This window comes from Amphiura filiformis, chromosome 3, assembly GCF_039555335.1.
Source record: "Amphiura filiformis chromosome 3, Afil_fr2py, whole genome shotgun sequence".
NCBI classification, from domain to species: domain Eukaryota; kingdom Metazoa; phylum Echinodermata; class Ophiuroidea; order Amphilepidida; family Amphiuridae; genus Amphiura; species Amphiura filiformis.
Genome location: NC_092630.1, coordinates 82,029,670 through 82,050,487, shown reverse-complemented (window position 1 = coordinate 82,050,487; position 20,818 = coordinate 82,029,670). Strand labels below are relative to the sequence as shown.

The 20,818-nt window shown below is 35.3% G+C and overlaps 1 protein-coding gene across 2 annotated transcripts in view; it reads left to right on the top strand.

The window, feature by feature from the left end:
• The window catches only part of LOC140149257 (neuronal cell adhesion molecule-like), a 29,484-nt gene extending 14,129 nt beyond the window's left edge, over nucleotides 1-15,355 (top strand). The window contains exons 11-24 of one of the 2 annotated variants that reach the window (XM_072171500.1): nucleotides 3,884-3,949; nucleotides 5,222-5,287; nucleotides 6,748-6,813; nucleotides 7,800-7,865; nucleotides 8,169-8,234; nucleotides 9,605-9,670; nucleotides 9,926-9,991; nucleotides 11,089-11,239; nucleotides 11,538-11,623; nucleotides 11,988-12,058; nucleotides 12,223-12,492; nucleotides 13,144-13,410; nucleotides 14,766-14,849; nucleotides 15,271-15,355. In XM_072171500.1, the coding sequence (XP_072027601.1) occupies nucleotides 3,884-3,949; nucleotides 5,222-5,287; nucleotides 6,748-6,813; nucleotides 7,800-7,865; nucleotides 8,169-8,234; nucleotides 9,605-9,670; nucleotides 9,926-9,991; nucleotides 11,089-11,239; nucleotides 11,538-11,623; nucleotides 11,988-12,058; nucleotides 12,223-12,492; nucleotides 13,144-13,410; nucleotides 14,766-14,846 (1,388 nt within the window). In that variant the 3' untranslated portion in view covers nucleotides 14,847-14,849; nucleotides 15,271-15,355. The remainder of the gene's footprint in view (nucleotides 1-3,883; nucleotides 3,950-5,221; nucleotides 5,288-6,747; nucleotides 6,814-7,799; nucleotides 7,866-8,168; nucleotides 8,235-9,604; nucleotides 9,671-9,925; nucleotides 9,992-11,088; nucleotides 11,240-11,537; nucleotides 11,624-11,987; nucleotides 12,059-12,222; nucleotides 12,493-13,143; nucleotides 13,411-14,765; nucleotides 14,850-15,270) is intronic. The other variant, XM_072171501.1, reaches the window with a different exon arrangement.
• Nucleotides 15,356-20,818: the final 5,463 nt, after the last annotated feature.

The window sequence follows — 20,818 nt, the reverse complement described above, 5'->3', positions numbered from 1 at the left end:
CGAAGGGTCCCTGTAGTAAATCCTAATTACTTACGAAGGGTACCGTTCGTTTAAGTTTAGTGTAATGAAACTTACGACTCGTCGTAAGTTACGAACGATTTCGAGACTTTCGAAGCTTTGTAAAGTTTAGTGAAATGGACCCCAGTTTCGTAAAAAATCGGAGAATTCAGTTTTTGGTTCCTGCGAAGCCTAAAATTGATCGAATCCACTTCCACTGTGCACTGCACAGAGAAAAACTTCCTCGTTGTTGTGTGGCGTTGCATGTGACTGCTTCTGATTTCATAAATTAGTAATACGAAATTTATAACACTTTCCTCTATATCTTGGTGTAGGTTATTCATCCAGTAGTTTAAAACATTATTTTGTAAATTAAATCTAACACTAGAACTAAAATTTGCAACTCATTTGACATCACACCTTCATCAATCATATGCCTGATGAACTCCGATGTGTTGGACGCAACGTTCCAAAGTGAGTTGCAAACACATGGCATTGTTCTTGTTTCATTTATAGTGATCAAGTTTACGATTCAGTTTCATTTTTACTCTTTTCTCTCTGCCATTCGTCTGTGTGATTAGAATATAGGAAAGTGCAGGTTGGTGCAAGAGTCAAAAGAAATGCCAACAATTCAGGTTTGTCAATGTCCACGTTATATACGCAATTTGCGAAGGTTCAATGGGCTTTGCGCTACTACAAGAATTCACTATGCTTTCCACAATACTAATAGTATACATTGCAAGTGTGTCCGTATGATTAAGGATACTACAAGAGAAACGTATAAAAAACGTATAAAGAAGTATAAAGTTGTTTTCTAAAACCAATCTCTCTCAGCAATTAAATATCCTAGTGAGATACATTTTGGTGCGTTGGATATAGCTTCGCATTTTTTTGAAAACCCTTTGTTTGCACCCTTTTTACGCACCATGCTCACTAGATCAAAAACTACAATATTGCTCGCTACAAGAGGAAACTGATTATAATTGATAAGAAAGAAAGAACAGTTTTACCAACTCAAAGTGTTACAATTAAACAAGACTACAAATAAACACAAATCCCGACCGGCACACAACCCAACTTTTAAAAAAGTAAGGGGGTGTGCCGGTATGGGAATGGAATTCGAACCCAAAGTAGGAAATGGGGGTACGCATTCTGCACAAGAATAATCACCCCGCGGGATAAATACAATGAGGGAACGATTCACACCGACATCGCCCGGTTAATAATTACACTATACAGCAAGAGACACTGAAATGAATATACGGGATCGATACACGTGGATGTGCTATGCACGATTGATATTCAGACGATAATTCTTTGAATACCGGGGTTGAAAATGATGAATATCTCCCGTAAATGATTTCGTATAAAGAAACCAGATGTGGTTCCTTGCACTTGAATATATATTTTGAACAGATATGATAGTCGTTAGCTTGCGTCTTGAGAAAGAACCGTGCGTCTTGAGTCAAAAACTGACAATAATTTTGATTTATATGTGCCGAATTATATAGCGCAGTGTATAGGCCAATCGTGAAGGTAGTCTAAAAGCATATGACCTATGGTGTACCACTGCTCGACTAACACACAGCGAGGTCAGTAACCGGCCTAATCAGGGCGATTGTCAGTAGCCTTAGTCAGATGTCCTTCGGCCCATTATGCGACTCAAAACTATTAAACAGGTCGATACAAAATGGCTATGCGTGGCGGTGGATTCAACCTACCATGGCGATTTCTGCCATGAAGATATCGGGGCGATGACACTGTGCGATTGCTCGCTACTGCTACTGAGGAAACTAAATATCTATACAGGTGACAGCCTGGTAATTAATAATGTGTTTATTTGCTTTTGTGCAGGATGCGTAGCCCCATTACCTACTTTACTTGTATTATGCTGGGGAAACGATTAAGCATCAGTAATGAACTCCTGTACTTGTGTAATGTTTGTGTGTATACCTCGACTTCTTAAATTGGACCCAGTTTTAGCCACTGTTCATCAGTGGGAGCTGGTAGCCTAATGAATAGAGCATCGGAAGGTCGTGGGTTAAAATCCCACGCCGGTACATCCGGTCGGGATTTGTGTTTATTTGTTGTCTTGTTTAATTGTAACACTTTGAGTTGGTAAACTGTTGTATCTTTCTTATTAATTATATCCAGTTTCCTCCGTGTAGCGAGCAATCGTTCCCCATTGTATTATGTTCTTGTGCACGATGCGTAGCCCCATTATCTACTGTTTTCGGCATGGCTATTTCTGTTATTAACTTACGCCCCTGTGACATGTAAAACACATGCAAAATCCTTAAAGGCCTATTCAGTGATCCCAGCGAAAGTGGGAACAAATTAAAATTGTGTATAAATTTTATTGTTATTTGTGAAGGATAGGTCATTAAAATTGTCATTTAGTATTTTTGAAATGAAAAATAGGGGGAATTGGTGGAAAACAACAGTATTGACAATATCAAAGTCGCATTCAAATGCGAATTTTATGAATGATCAAATTGCTGAATAGGCCTTTAAACATTATATTGTATAGCCGAATGTTACCCAGGTCAACTTTGCACTTCCCTACTAGTTGTTTTTTTGCACTGCTACATTTTTAGTTTTAGGTAACGCTGGTAACAGCTTCCGAACACCAGAGCACCATAGCCAGAATGTTTTTTGCGGGCAGTGCAATTCCAGTGAAATGTTACATACAATTCCAGTGCAATGTTATACACAATTCTAGTGTAATGTTACACATAATTCCAGCCTAATGTTACACACAATGCCAGTGTAATTTTACATACAATTCCAGCCTAATGTTACACACAGTGTCAGTGTAATTTTACACACAATTCCAGCCTAATGTTACATACAATGCCAGTGTAATGTTACACACAATGCCAGTGTAATGTTACACACAAAGCCAGTGTAATGTTATACACAATTCCAGCCTAATGTTACACACAATGCCAGTGTAATTTTACGTACAATTCCAGCCTAATGTTACACACAATGCCAGTGTAATGTTATACTAAAATGCAGTAAACCTTTGACGAGCGCGTATTGTAAGGATACATCGCGTATGTACTGCGTTGCACGCACTTGTCTCTGATTGGCTGCTAAGGCGATATGTTGTTGCTGAGTGGAAATTTATGAATGAACTGTGCGCCGTACGCGTTGTTAGCGCCGAATTTGCAACATTACGGTAGTCGCGCTCGTCAAAGGTTTGCTGCATTTTAGTATACACACAATTCCAGCCTAATGTTACACACAATGCCAGTATAATGTTACACATAATGCCAGTGTAATGTTACACACAATGCCAGTATAATGTTACACACAATTCCAGCCTAATGTTACACACAATGCCGGTGTAATGTTGCACACAATTCCAGCCTAATAATAAACACAATGCCAGTGTAATGTTACACACAATTCCAGTGGAATGTTACACACAATGCCAGCCTAATGTTACACACAATTCCAGTGTAATGTTACACACAATTCCAGTGTAATTTTACACACAATTCAAGTGTAATGTAACACACAATTCTAAAGAATTTGCAGAATAACTAATTTTATTATTTTATAAAAATGTGTAGCACATTTGTAGCATTGAAGAACTTTAAACCAAAGTTGAATCTCATGTAGTACAAGTTACAGAAAGAGGCCAAGTAAAACTGTAGCATGAAATAAGAAAAAGTCACAAGGACATCTTAAATTGTTTAATTTTAATTTTTGCATTTAAAACTTGTTTAGACAATCATATTCATAGCATTTTGCACGATCCCTATACATGATACTTACAACTCATTCATTTCGTAGTTCATTTCGTGTCATTCATATCCATTTTGATTTCTCCCTTTCATTATTACTTCTGATCTTCATCATCATCATTATCATGTAGACGTAAGTAATCAAACATCAACTGACATGACAGAGACCATTGGAACCACATCACCATCTGCTAAAGGTAGCTTGTTTTTTTTCTCTCCATAATTCCATAATAGTATTCATTCCATCACTGTCGGTGACATAGGAGGTAGATCAATAGCAGTTTGATATGGAAAAATGTTACACACAATTGGAAAATTCCGATTTCCATCATTACTCAGTAATCTGAATCTGAATGAATCTTTATTTCCATAATAAAAAAACAAACAAAATACACATGTAAGTACTCCATAATAATAATATAAGGCAAAACAAGCGTACAATAAATCGTGTGCAAAACACGCCCAGGTATAATTTTCTTTAGCTTGTTTACCATGCCAATATTCCGTGAAATTGTTTTTGAGATTCCGTTGATATGGTTTTTCCATGTGAGATTTTCATTGATAATTACACCTAAAAATTTGGTTTCAGTTACTCTTTGCAAGTTTTTGTCATCTAAAATAATAATTATCTCTGATTTCTTTTGATGTATAACCATCTGACATTTTTATCGAAATCATTCTAGGGGTACCCATAATCATGTAGTTTTACAAGCATTTACAGAATGCATGATCTCTAAGCCTAATAAGTATGCGTGTGCATAATACTCATAACCTATTTCGTTTCATTCATATGCATTTAGATATCTACTTTTATATTATTATTTCCGATTTCCATCATCATGTAGTATCAAGTAATCAATCATCAACTGACATAACTGGAACCACTTCAGCATCTACTAATGGTATAGTTTGTTTTCTCAATAATTTCACAATAGTATTCGTTCCATTACTACCAGTGACATAGTAGGGGGCTAGATCATAGACATTGACATGAAATAATGTTACATACAATAACGCTTTGGAGTTTTAAATTATTAATGTGTAGCATTGAAATTCATTTCCAGCTTACAAATCTGAAGTCTACAAAGTTAAAATCTCGTAGTGCAAATTACGGAAAGATGCCAAGTAGAACTCTGAAATGAAATGAGAAAAGTGTCACAAGGACATAGAGGGATGGGAAATTATCACTTTGAGACACCCTATAGTCATGCTAGTGATAGTCAATAATTTGATTTCATTCATACTTCCTTTCAGTTTGTATTGATTTCAAATCTTCAATTTATGTGTTTTGTTTGTAGTTAAAAATGTAAAGTCGATGATCTTAACAAATGTAACATCTTGCATGATCCTTAAGTTCAATATAATTATTACATATACTGGTGACCCATTTCGTGTCATTCATATCCATTTTGATTTCTCCTCTTTCATTATTATTTCTGATCTCCATCATCATCATCATTATCATGTAGACGTAAGTAATCAAACATCAACTGACATGACAGAGACCATTGGAACCACATCACCATCTGCTAAAGGTAGCTTGTTTTTCTCTCTCCATAATTCCATAATAGTATTCATTCCATCACTATTCGTGTCATAGAGGGTAGATCATAGAAGTTTGATGTGGAATAATGTTACATACAATTTGAAAATTGTGTGATGGGAAATAATAATTTTGATAATGATACTTTTTCATTATCAATTCCGATTTCCATTATCACTATCATGTAGTCTCAAGTAATCAATCATTAACTGGGACCACTTAAGGGAAGGGGTATGAACGTTTGGACAGTATTTATTGTGGGACATTAGAGCACATCAGACATATCGAATTGCATTCTGAATACGAAGAATGGCCTTCTAATATCCAATAATTTTGATTTTTGAAATTCGCAATGTAATACACATTTTATGGCAAATCATTAAAAATTGATATTTTTGATATTTAACAGTACTCGAAGTAAACTTTATAAATCTGATGATTTCTACCTAAAGTGTATGTAGGTGGGATGAAAAGCCGACGATCAATTGAAAATTTTGACATTTCGTATTGAAGATATGGATTTTTTCCCAAAACACCAACAAAATTAGGTCTTTTTGGGAAAAAATCCATATCTTCAATATGAAAGGTCAAAATTTTTAATTGATCGTCGGCTTTTCCTCCCAGCTACATACACTTTAAGACTGTATCATTACATTTATAAAATTTACTTCGAGGACTGTTATACATGTATCTCCAAAATGTGAAAAATATCAAATTTTAATAATTTGTCATAAAATTTGTATTATATCGTGAATTTCATAAAATGAAAATTATTTGATATTAGAAAGACATTCTTCGTATTCAGAATGCAATTCGATAGGTCTGATGTGCTCTTATGTCCCACGCTCATTCCACTTCCCTTAACCTTCTGCTAAGGGTATTTTCCAGATAATTTTATAATAGTATTCGTTCCATTACTACCCGTGATATACATGAAATAGGGGGCTTGATCATGATCATAGACGTTTGACATGGTATAATATATAATATTGCACACAATAACGCTTTGTGGTATAATTTTGTAAAAATGTGTAGCATTGAAATTCATTTCCAGCTTACAAATCTGAAGTCTACAAAGTTAAAATCTTGTAGTGCAAGTTACGGAAAAATGCCAAGTAGAACTCTGAAATGAAATAAGACAACTGTCACAAGGACATAGAGGGATAGGAAATTATCACTTTGAGGCACTATGATTTTGTGGTAGTGGTAGTCAGTAATTTGATTTCATTCATGCTCCTTTCCAGTTTGTATTGATTTTAAATCTTCAATTTATGTGTTTTGTTTGTAGATAAAAATTTGTAGTTGATGATCTTCACAAATGTAACATCTTGCATGAAATTTAAGTTCAATATATTACATATACTGGTGACCCATTTCGTGTCATTCATATCCATTTTGATTTCTCCCCTTTCATTATTACTTCTGATCTCCATCATCATCATTATCATGTAGACGTAAGTAATCAAACATCAACTGACATGACAGAGACCATTGGAACCATATCACCATCTGCTAAAGGTAGCTTGTTTTTTTTTCTCTCCATAATTCCATAATAGTATTCACTGCATTACATCACTATCCGTGACATAGGAGAGCTTAGGAGGTAGATCATAGAAGTTTGATACGAAATTATGCTAGTCATTTGATTTCAGTGATGTTCGGTGCCAGGCTTTCATTGATTTAAATATTCAATTTCGGTATTTTTTATGTGTGTTGTCTTTACAAATGTAGCACTTTGCATGATCTCTAAGCCTAATAGTAATATTTATGCGTGTGTATAATACTCATAACCTATTTCGTTTCATTCATATGCGTTTTGATATCTACTCTTTAACTATCTTTTCCGATTTCCATCATAGTATTCGTTCCATTCCCGTGGTATATGTGGCTAGATCATAAATATTTGACATGAAATAATGTTACACGCAATTCTAAACGCTTTGCAGTATAATTTTGTAAAAATGTGTAGCATCCATTTCCAACTTACAAATCCGAGAGACATCATAGTGGTCGTCATAGTAGGCTATTCGTTCCATACTAACTATTCCCGTGATATATGTGGTTAGATCATGGAATAAATATTACACATAATTCTAAACGCTTTGCAGTATACTTTTGTAAAAATGTGTAGCATCCATTTCCAACTTACAAATCTGAAGTCTACAAAGTTGAATCTCATGTAGTGCAAGTTATGGAACGATGCCAAGTACAACTCTAAAATGAAATAAGGAAAATGTCACAAGGACATAGAGGGATGGGAAATAATGGTTTTGAGACATCATAGGGGTAGTCTTAATGCTTGTATGGACTTGAATCTTCAATTGTTGTATTTTTATGTTTGTTGTCTTTATATTACATATGCAACATCGTGCATGATCATCTAAGCCTAATATTATCATCAGCATACATAATGCTCATAATAATTTGTTTTTCCGTTTCATTCATTCATTTTGATATCTACTCTTTCATTATCATTTCTGATTCCCATCATCATTATCATGTAGTCGCAAGTGATCAAACATCAACCGACATGACAAAGACAACTGGAAACACTAAACCATCTGCTAAAGGTAGCTTGTTTTTTTCTCGCCATAATTTTATAATATTATTCATTATACATTATGGGAGGTAGATCAAATAGAAGTATGATATGGAATAATGTTATTTGAAAATTGTGTGATGGGAAATAATACCATTTACATGATCCCAAAGCTTATAATGTCAAGAAGTTGTTTTCCCGGTTTTAAAAGTTTTATGTTAAATAGGGGCTGTTCCCCTAATACATAATACTCATAACCCATTTTGTTTCATGCATATCCATTTTGATTTATCTTTCATTATCATTTGTGATCTCTATCATCATTATCATGTAGTCGTAAGTGATCAACCATCAACTGAGGCACCTACAACCGCATTACCATCTGCTAAATCTGTTACAGGTAGCTTGTTTGATATTTCCATAATCCATAACATTATTTACTCCATATGATTTTGGCAGTCTTCCATTTATTGTACTTCCCAGCAAACACAAAAACGTTTTAAAAACGTTTTAAAGAAGTTATATTTTGGCTTTTGGTTTAGGTAAAAACGTTTTAATAACATTAAAATGTCGGGTTATATAATGGTCATGATAACGTTTTAAAACGTTTTGTATGAAAACACACTACAACAATATTTTAAATGTTTTCAAAAATGTTATTATAAACTATTTTTGCAAACATTTTTGCCAAATATTGTGTCAATACTTAAATAACATTATGTTAAAATATTTGAACCCAGCAAACACAGAAATGTTCTTAAAATGTTTTTTCAAAACATTTTAATAACATTTAAATGTCGGGTTATATAAAGGTCATGAACACGTTTTTAGAACGTTATTGAAAATATTTTGGGCGAACATTTTTCGCAAAATATTTTTTCAACCCCAAAATAACATTCTGTTTACAATGTTTTGTATCAAGTTTTCAAGAATGTTTTTGGAATGTTATTAAAACGTTTTTATACCCTTTACATAACCCGACATTTAAACGTTTTCTGTAAAACATTTTGTTTGCTGAGCAGTAGATTATACAAAAATGTTTTTTAAGGTTATGAAAACGTTTTATACTCTTAATATACCCTTTATATAACCCGACATTTAAACGTTTTCTGACAACATTTTATAACCTTTTGCGAATGATGTCGAAAACGTTTTGTGTTTGCTGGGTTGTTTAGTAGATGTAGGGCAATTTTACTTCATTAAAGGTTTTATTTTAATTGCCCTTTCATTATTATGTGACATTTCCATTGCCATCTGTAGGTCAAGATAAAAGTCGGTCGGTCGGTCGGTCGGTCGGTGGATGGGTCGGTCGTTTTTTACCTTTGTTACCGGACATTATAAATTTATCGAAAGAAGCATAAATAAAGTGTAAATATGAATACTTCATTGAATCACTTTATTCATAGGTAAAAATTTATCTTGCATGTGAAAGAAGAACTTAATTTTTTAGGCTGATCACTTTTGTATTTTGGTTCACACTCTTTTTTGTAAAAAGGGATTTGATGTAGATGGGAAACAATCGTTTTGAGACATCATAGTCATCATAGTGGTAGGTTTAATGCTCCGTTGCAGGATTGTATCAACTTAAGTCTTCAATACTTGTATTTTTATGTTTGTTGTCTTTACAAAATGAAACACCGTGCATGATCATCTAAGCCTAATATTATCGGCCTATACAAAACGCTCATAATAATTTGTTTTTCCGTTTCATTCATTTTGATATCTACTTTTTCATTATCATTTCTGAATCCCATCATCATTATCATGTAGACGTAAGTGATCAAACATCAACTGACATGAAAGAGATATCTGGAAACACTAAACCATCTGCTAAAGGTAGTTTGTTTTTTCTCTCCATAATTCCATAACAGTATTCATTCCATCACTATCCGTGACATAGGAGGTAGATCAAAGTACGATATGGAATAATGTTACACACAATTTGAAATCGTGTTATGGGAAATAATACCATTTACATGATCCCAAAGCTTATAATACATAATACTCATAACCCATTTTGTTTTATGCATATCCATTTTGATTTCTCCTCTTTCATTATCATTTGTGATCTCTATCATCATTATCATGTAGTCGTAAGTGATCAACCATCAACTGAGGCACCTGCAACCGCATTACCATCTGCTAAATCTGTTACAGGTAGCTTGTTTGATATTTCCATAATCCATAACATTATTTACTCCATATGATTTTGGCAGTCTTCCATTTATTGTACTTGTTTAGTAGATGTTTTACGTGTACGGTTTTACTTCATTAAAGGTTTTATTATAATTGCCCTTCCATTATTATCTTTAAGTCAAGATAAAAGGTTATTTGGTTGTGCTCTTCTACCTTTCTGGGGTAAAGTCGGTCGGTCGGTCGGTGGATGGGTCGGTTTTTTTTTTTTTTTTTTTTCTTACTTTTGTTTCCGGACATTATAATAAATTTACCGAAAAAAGCATAAATAAAGTGTAAATATGAATACTTCATTGGATCACTTATTTATAGGTACAAATTTACCTTGCATGTGAAAGAGAAAAGTCTACAGACTAATATTTTAGCCTGATCACTTTAGTAAACTCTTAGCAATTTTATATAAATAGGCTAATGTTGCATTTGGTTCACGCTCTTTTTTAGAGAAGGAATTTCATGTAGTATACACGTGAGCCGATTTTCCTATAACTTAGCGCTGGTATGTCAAAATCCCAAATAAATAATTATGCTAGTTATTTACAACTTCGTAGGGCTGTTTGAACCTGCGTTGTAATAATGTGGTTTCTATCCACCGCATTGATTCAGACATGGTTGATAACTTTCACCAAAATATACTCAAACGAAATGTATATTATTAATGCTATGGAGCACTGTGTGGTGGTAGTCAATTTACTCCAAAGGAATCGATCACAGTCTGTTCAGAAGAATCTTACGATCAATCCGTATAGACATAACTTTTCATAGATCAAATTAGTGTGTATTTGGTGGATATTGATATCAAGTTCTGTTGAATGAACAAATAAAAAAATAAGCAAATCGTCACGATTGCTTGAAAGTACGTCACGCGCAGATCTCTATATTGTCCAATATGGAACCCAATGTGACTTGGCTCGTTAGACATTCTTTTGTACAATATTAGTAAATGGGTTTCATACGTTTTTGTTTTCTCTTGTATCATCAGTATTATGTTGTATGACTCTATTATACTCGTATAGCATGCAATTTCACGACGTTCATCTTTTTTTAAATCCAAATGTATTAAGCTAAGCCTTCAGAACCGGAACCAACGAAGCCGATAAAGGACAAACAAGATCAAGGGAGCGATGGCAGTAATGTTGTCATCATCGTTATAGTTGTCATCATCGTTCTAGTTGTTGCAGCAATTATAGTGATCCTCGTCTACCGCAAAAAGAAGTAAGAAGTAACAATCATACAAATTAAACAATTAGATTTTCTGACGTAAGCATGTAATAGTAGTAGAGTGTTAATTTATTTGGGGTTTACCCCCAGCTACGCCACTGAAAGGCAGCTCTTCCAAAGGAAGGGAACTTGCTCGCTAGAACTCTAGTGTGATGCAGAATTCTCACTGCTTATTTGGAGTATAAATGTGAAGAAGTCTTCCGCAAAGAGGACGAAATTATTTGAGTGGTACATATAATATAATACTCAGAATATTGCTAGACTTGTACAACATATTTTTTTTATTGTGCAGAAGCAAGTCCGGAAGCTTTCGTCCACCTGTCACAAACTCAGTTGATAGCACACCAGTGAAGGAAGATGACGCGATTGATGATAAAGGTCTGTCACAAGATGAGAATATTATATTACTTATAATTATGATGTACAGGGGTATCACAAAAAGCGAGCGGGACAAACATTGTATGCTAAAAGTAATGTGAAACAGTCACTCAGTGCTTGCACATACAAATGCTACATCTTTTTAGCCGTTTTCAAAAAACTGGAGTTCATTTGATAAAGAGTATGATCTAGAATGTAAACATGGTTGCGGGACCAATTTTAAAATTTTCGTGTAGAAATCAAGAACCGTAAAACCCACCATATTGGCAATGACATTTTTGAAATTCTCAGAAACTTTCCTTTTATACATACATATCATGTTTTATCAAACAATCAGTTGTATGCAATATATTACTTTCTTCAGATCTGCCGTTAAATCAGGTGATGATAAGCATACATGAAGAGAATGGTCCGACGAGTGTGACATTTACTAAGGTAAGACTTAAATCATCACACCTGTCTCAAAATGAATGTACGTATTAGCGGTATTATAGCGCCAATATTTGCATGCTAGCGATCTAAATTTCTATTTCATATAGTAGTAGTATTTCAATAGTATTGTTGTAGATTAGAATCGATGTGCACTTTATACCTTTAAGGATGCGCCGGCCACCGATGAAACTGAGAAGCAACCTAAGGCTGACAATGTCACTATTGTAACAGAAGATTCGAAAGGAGATGAGGCACAAGGGGTAGATGAAAATCCCCAAAACTCTCCAGAAGGAAATACAAGTAAAGACATGAAAGAAGCAGATTCTTCCGTCAAAACGAGTGGCGGGAAGGAAGATCAGCTTGGAAGCGATGCAGAAGACGCTCTGAATAAGAGTTCCAGTCCTGGAAATAACAGTACTGAAGACGACGCCGCCCAGGTTTGATTCATTGCTTTCACCTACCTGACAGTACAATACGCATTTCTTATACAAATTCAGAGACATGAGCATATCGAAGTTTTTTCAAATTAATTGGTATTTCCAAGACGACTCTTTTTAGGGATATGAGGCTGATTTATTTGAAAACGGGTTGTCTTTGACAAATTTGTTTATTTGTATCGAACGAAATACCCTTATCTAAGGCAAAAACCCTAACTGTAACCCTAACCCTAAATCTAACCCTAAATATAATGTATTGTGGCCTAATATGGTTGCAGAAAGAAATTAAGCGACCCGGACGCGTATTTTTTTTCTGCAACCATAATGATGCCGGAAATGTGCGAACCCTAATCCTAAACCTAAACCCCAATCCTAATCCTAAGGCCGAATAAAAAATTAATTCGTTTCGCCTCCCCCTCCCTCGTCACTTTCTGTGATTAATGTACGTGAGAGTGACGATGACCGTATTTGCCGAAAGCCCTAACCCGTTCCGGCAAATACGGTCACCTCTCTACTGGCGTGGTGGCACGAGCTATAATACAGCGCCAATATGTTGCCATGCTAGCGGTCTAAATTTCTATTTCACAATAGTAGTAGTATTTCAATAGTATTGTTTTAGATTAGAGTCGATATGCACTTTATACCTTTAAGGATGCGCCGGCCACCGATGAAACTGAGCAACCTAAGGCTGACAATGTCACTATTGTAACAGAAGATTCGAAAGGAGATGAGGCACAAGGGGTAGACGAAACTCCCCAAAACTCAACAGAAGGAAATACAAGTAAAGACATGAAAGAAACAGATTCTTCCGTCAAAACGAGTGGCGGGAAGGAAGATCAGCTTGGAAGCGATGCAGAAGACGCTCTGAATAAGAGTTCCAGTCCTGGAAATAACAGTACTGAAGATGAAGCCGCCCAGGTTTGATAAATTGCTTTCACCTACCTGACAGTACAATACGCATTTCTTGTACAGATTTAGAGACATTAGCATACAGATTTTTTTTCAAATTAATTGGTATTATTTTAATGCCAAGTCGGTTTTGTAAGGGATATAGACCTAAGGCTGTATACCATTATCTAAGAACACAATGTTCAAATTTCATACAAAGATCGATCCCGAATTGTGATTTACAAAGGACCTCTTTCGGGGTCTAGCGCAATTCGCCCATTAATGGTTAGCATAATGGTTTGATTTACTGCTCTATAGTTATGGTTCTTGTTATACTTAAGAACATAATCACACTGTATTTTACTGTTACATTTAGATCAGGTTATATATTTGATGCATTTTATTACCTAGCTGGGGGGTTTACACCCCAGCTAGGTACTGTAATGCTATCCGATCTTTCTTCTTTCTGGCAATAAACTTCAAAATGCTTCTCCTCCTACATGTTACACCCTACAGTTATGTAACTTGCACATATGTATCGGCTATATCCAGTGCCCATAGGGTCTAAAAAGAATTGGGGTGAAATGTCATTAAAGGGGCATTTCCGGTATTTAACCGAATACCTTTGAAATGCTTCTTCTGCCACATATTATATAGTACAATGATGTCATTTGCATATATGCATCGGCTATACCACACGCCTAAATCTTGCATACAGAATTGGGGTCAAAGGTCATTAAAGGGGTGAAATCTTACAATTGCATTATCTGGACATCTGTAAGTGGTATGGGGCTCAAACTTGGTGACAACAAACTTAATGATCAGGGGAATATGTTGGAACACTTTGCAGGGGTCAGGTCAAAGGTCGTCTGGGGTCAAATCTTATAATTTTATTTTCTGGATATCTGTAAGATGTATGGGGCTCAAACTCAGTGACAATAAATCTCATAACCAGGGGAACATTTGCAGGGGTCAGGTCAAAGGTCATGCAGAGGTCAAATATTTGAAATGTATTTTCTGGACATATGTAAGGGGTACGGGGCTCAAACTTGGTGACAACACATTTTTGCAGGGGTCAGGTCAAAGGTCATCTGGGGTCAAATCTTAAAATTGCATTTTCTGGACACCTGTAAGGAGTACGGAACTCAAACTCGGTGACAACAAACCTCATGACCAGGGGAATATTTTGGGACATTTTGCAGAGGTCAGATACCTCCACAACACCAACACGCCCAGCTAGGTTTGTGGTCTATGACCACCATTTGCCACTAGTTTTGTTAGTAATATAATTATACACTCATAAGCACCTGTATGAATCTGATATCTTTTGTTTCTTTTCCATTTATTTCGCTATTTCTTTGTATCTGCAACCTTGAAACCCCAAGAAGGAAGCAGAGTCAGACAGCAAACTTGAGAATGACCAAGAACTTCCTGCGTCAACTGAAAATGAATGCGGTGCAGATTGACAGGTACATTCAGTTTCTTATCTTGCATTCAGAATCCAATTGAAATCGGATCAGACTATTTGAATGGTAGTCTCAATAATTCTCATTTCAAATATCACAGATACACTTTTGAAGGTCCTTTGGTTCTTGAATTATGTTGTAAAAAACTCATTAACAACAATAAATCAAGCAAGTTTTCAAAGTATATGATTTGTAAAATGAACTTTTCAAAACATCAAAGTGTTATTTTTCAATAATACATTGATTTAGATAATAAAATCGATTTTTTGATTGCTTCGACCAACAATACATCATGCACCCTTAAGTTGTCATGGTTGTTGGAATCATCAACGGAAAATTATAAACCAATAACATGAATAATGTGATAATTTTTCAGTTAATAGCTATTAATTACTTTCATGGTTTTACTTTCTTTCTTCAACAGCCGAATCATCGATCGCATATTTGCCAGTGAAAGTGGAACTACACTGAAATAGTTTTAATATTTATTGACATAATTGTAATTTATGATAACAAGTAAAGTTTTATAATTATTTATACAAAATATTTATACAAATATAAAAAAATACTGTAGAAATTAATATCATTAATGAAAGTTTTGTCAGTGCATAAAAACTTTTAAAGTCAGGTTTGCCAAACATACATCTGGATTAGCAGGGCTAACCATTTTTACGGCGAGAAATACCGTAACGCCCCTCGCAATAAGATCATTGGTCCGCGCAAATGACTCTTTCCGCGTAATCCAAAAGTTTCATGCCAAATTTCAGCAAAATGTAGGGTTTTTCTACTATTTGGTCGCGGAAAACGATTTGACAAGCTGACGTAAACATTACACAATTAAGCAAGCACTGTTCATCAAATTCAGCACAAATCGACGAGAAATTAGCTTTTCCCCCGAACAATTTGCCATTTTACCGCGCAAATCGTTGGGCCCTGTTTAAGGGGGAGGCACTCAATATTAAGATGTGCATTATGTGCACTCCCTAAGACCCCTTGTTTTTTGTTTCCCCCAAACACCCTATATATTTCACCCCAAGAACCATTTCCCCCAAGAACCATTTCCCCCAAGAACCCATTTTTGTTCCCAAGAGAAAAATTCCTACAGTTGCAACATTTACTTCCAAAAGACCCAAATTTTAGAATCCGCCCTCGAAATTAGGCGACCAAAAACAATATTGTTCTGCGAGCCCGACCGACCCAGAATTTTTAATTTGGCTAAATCAGCCGTTTGGGGCCAAAATTTATTGATTTTGGTTGAAATTGTTTTGAAAATATGTTTGTAAAAAAATGTGTGATATTTTGGGGTAATTTTAGCAAGCAGAAAAAAAAAGGAAAAAACCTCACCGCCCAACCAAAAGGTCCGTCCGCCCGTAGAACCGTTTTTTCGTCGCCTTAGAGTCTTCTTTCGTTCTTTCGAAAGGTCCCAACATCTTAGCATTTGCCCTCGAAAGACCACCAATATTTTAGCATTTGCTCTCAAAAGAAAGATCCCCATAATGAAAGTTGCGTCCGCGGATGTCACTTTACTATTTGAGTGCACCCCGGTCCGAACGCGTATTTATTATGCAACCATAATGGGCCGCAATACGGTACGCTAACCCTAACCCGAGCCATAATCCTAACCCTAACACTAAATCCTAACCCCTAACGCTAACCATAAACCCTAACGCTAAATCTTACCCTAAATCTAACCCTAAAGGTGGTGTATTGCGGCTCATTATGGTTGCAGAAAGAAATTAAGCGCATTAAGCGACCCTGACGCGTATTTATTTTCTGCAACCATAATGATGCTGGCAATACGCCGACCTTAACCCTAAACCTTAACCTTAAATCCTAACCCTAAGGCCGAATAAAAAAATATTTCGTTTCGCGTCCTCCTCCCTCCTTGTTAGCAACTGGTCTGTCGATAATATATGCTTTAGATAGAGAACAGCACATGCACGCTTCACTGTTCAATAGCCTATCTGAGTGTCCAGTTCTGTCACCAGGTATGTATTTGTACCATTGATACATTTATAAGAAGTTAACTTCAATATACGATGATTTAGCTGAAAAATGTCGTAGCGGCTTTGCCACATGCACATGCACTACCAGCGTTTTAATTTATTTAAGATATTTCCTCCTAAATGTTTAAACTAAAATAACTAATGCATGCAGCAATGAATTAGAATATTGTTTTATTATAACTGATGCACTTGAAGCGTATGATGGATAATCAAACTTGTACGGCCCGGGCTCTCGAGTCTCGACCTAAACGCAATAACTCCACGGCGAGTGCGATTATCTTGACAAACCTAAGACAATTAAAAAAGCAACGTAGTGTAGGATGCCAGTATACAGCCGGTCTCAAAAAAAATTGTGCAAGTAAAAAGCGCCCTCTTTGGCAAATAGACAATACCGTTGTGACATGATGCTTACATCAACGTCAAGGACGTAGTCTTAGCTATCAAATACCGTTTGTTCTGTTCAATTTGCTTGTTTTAATCTCGAGATATGTTTAGTTAACAACGAAAGGGTAAAATCACAATTGTGCCACTTTTACTATGGAAGAGGGCTGCCTTTGGGGCTCGTGCATTAGACGCATCAACAATTCAGCGCGCGTGCATTATTTTGTCTAATTTCTCTCTCAACAAGTAATACGCGTTCATTAACCTATAAGTGTGCAATATTTGTTTGTCTTTTTAACATGTCTTGAGTGACAAAGAGAACAGTATTTACCATGATAAAATCATTGACATGCACAAGTATTTAATTCTACAGCAGAATGTGAAATACCGTAAAACCTCGTCTACAAGCATATAGAGTGCTTCTGATGAAAGATAAATTATTCCAGGTGCCATTATGGAGTTTGAGCAAATAAATGACAGATCCAAGCATATACGAACAAAGTATTTTGTAAGACCAATCTTTTGTATTGGCATATTTACCATTGTTTCATATTAACTTGGCTTTTATCAAAAACACTATATATGCTTGTAGACGAGGTCTTACGGTATTTATTTTTCTTTTAATCTGGGAAAAGAGAACCATTATACCTGTATCATGATAAAACAGTAAAAACAGTAAAAACAATTTTGTATTGTTGTGTAATTGATGCATTCTTTTGATTTCACGAAGGAACTCTTGATAAACTTGATTCTATCATTGATTTACATGTACAGCCCTGTGGCACAAATGTGATTTTACCCTTCCGTATAAGCAAATTGAATAGAACAAACGGTATTTGAGAGCTAAGACTACGCCCTTGCCGTTCATGTAAGTATCATGTCACAACGGTATTGTCTAATTGCCAAAGAAGGCGCTTTTCACTTGCACACTTTTTTTTGAGACAGGCTATACAGTCCGAATTTTTTGCGTGCGTTTTATCGAGCTTCTCAGTTGCGACAAACGCCGTGTTTTCCTTCCTCCGCTCTAATGCAGTCCACGTAATGAACATGAGGATTTCAAAACAATACCCTCCCGTGCATGACAATGACCGCACTGGGTTAATCGCATTAGTTATTCCAGGTGGTCAGCCTGGCTGAACCAGCAAATCCACAAGGTCAACCAAGGTATGTATATGTATCCAATTCATGTGTCCTATCCTTTACTGTGGGAGCCAACTTTCTGGTTGGTCTCATTTGAAATGGACCAGCCAAATCCAAGAGGAGAACATACTCCAGCCATCTAGAGTTCACGCTGCGTTTGTCACAACTGTTAAAACGTCGAACCATATACACTTGTAGTCTACTATCTCTCAACGTAGTCCATTATGTAGACTGAATCTAATCTGGAAGGAAAAAAGATTCGGACAGGATTATCAACGCTGGTCATTAATTAAGCTTGACTTTTAGTATAAAATCTTTGTCGTGAAGACGGCAAGTTTTACAAGTAAAAGTTAATGTATCAACCATGTACTAACAAATCACTAAATGCGCTTAGTCGCAAAGGAGCATAACTCCGAAGAGTGTGAGTTTGGTGCCATCTTATGATACTTCATGATACATTCTTTTATACATGGTTTTGCTTTCAAATAAATTTAGAACACTTCGGATCACGTTGTTATTGTTGCTTTCATTATACTTCAGGTCTCGTTTGTTAGTGGAGAGTTTGCGAAATACCGTTAAAATTTTACTTGTACTTTACAGTAGTGTTTTCAGTTAATAGATAATCTTCTAGACGGCGAAGTAAACTGCATTTTCTAAACCATGCAGTACAATATTCCTCTTATTAAATCAGTAAAAACAAATCTGAATACTTCAGGCTCATGAGTGCGTAAGTGTGGTTTATCAAAATAATCAAGGATGAACATATTTAACAATAATTGCATTAATTTTTCCATAGGTTAGGGTCAATTAAAATGAATGTTTTGGGTGTTTCTCCCTCCCGAGAAAAAAACATGCACTGGGGCGGAAATGACCAATGACACCCCTTATTGAGCCTTGATGTCCTTTATATATAGAACCCATACCTCTTGTGTGTCAGCTTTATTTGCCTCAATCATATTACCACCGGTAGGTCAAATGTTTTAAATGTCGGATTATATAAAGGATATAAAATGTTTTCATAACATTCAAAAACATTTTTTTTATAACCTGCTGCAAATATTCTAATAAAATGATATTTAAGTGTCGACAAAATATCTGGCAAAAATGTTTGCAAAACTATTTTAAAATTACATTTTGAAAACATTTGTAAGATATTGTTGTAGTGTGTTTTCATACAAAACGTATTAAAACGTTTTCATGACCTTTATACAACAACCCGACATTTAATGTTATTAAAATGTTTTTACCTAAACCCAAACCCAAAATATAACATGTTCATAACGTTTTAAAAATGTTTTTGTGTTTTGCTGAGTCTTCTCTCAACAAAAGTGACTTACTTTTAATATTTCGTAACCACACCCGTGGGACTTCTTCAGATTGATGGCAGGATCCATATAGCTAAAAACGAAAGTGTATTTTGTTGATCTTAAAGGAAATGAGTCAAGGATACCAATAATCGCATCTATATTTCTACGTTTTGCGGTTCTTAGGGAGTTATATAATATATTTTAAAAAATTAGGGCATTTTCCCCTACGAAGAAATATCATGCACATACGGCGGAAATGAGACCCATCTAAAACCCATACAATTCTTCTTGTGAGTCAGCTTTTTTGTCTCAATATTTGAGTGCAAACACCGCTGTTATGCTCCGACCCGCCTTACGTGTAGCAAGAGTCAAATGGGTTAAGTACGCATGTCAAGAAGATCTGTGAAAGTGCAATGGGTTTAAGGGCTGGGGTATGAACGTTTGGACAGTATTTATTTTGGGACATCAGAGCACATCAGACATATCGAATTGCATTCTGAATACGAAGAATGTCATTCTGATATCAAATCATTTTGATTTTTGAAATTCGCAATTTAATACACATTTTATGGCAAATCATTAAAATTGATATTTTTGATATTTAACAGTACTTGAAGTAAACTTTATAAATCTGATGATTTATACTTAAAGTGTATGTAGGTGGAATGAAAAGCCGACGATCAATTGAAAATTTTGACCTTTCGTATTGAAGATATGGATTTTTTCCCAAAACACCAACAAAAAAAAAGGCCTTTTTGGGAAAAAAATCCATATCTTCAATATGAAAGGTCAAAATTTTCAATTGACTGTCGGCTTTTCCTCCCTGCTACATACACTTTAAGAATATATCATTAGATTTATATAATTTACTTCGAGGACTGTTATATATCAAAATTTGAAAAATATCAAATTTTTATAATTTGTCATAAAATTTGTATTATATTGTGATTTTCAAAAATGAATATTATTTGATATCAGAAAGACATGCTTCGTATTCAGAATGCAATTCGATAGGTCTGAGGTGCTCTCATGTCCTACAAAAAATACTGTCGAAATGCAATAAACGCTCATTTTAGATCCCTTAACAGTGCAAAGATACAACTATTTCCGGTGTAGTTTCCTGGTTTGTCAACTTCAT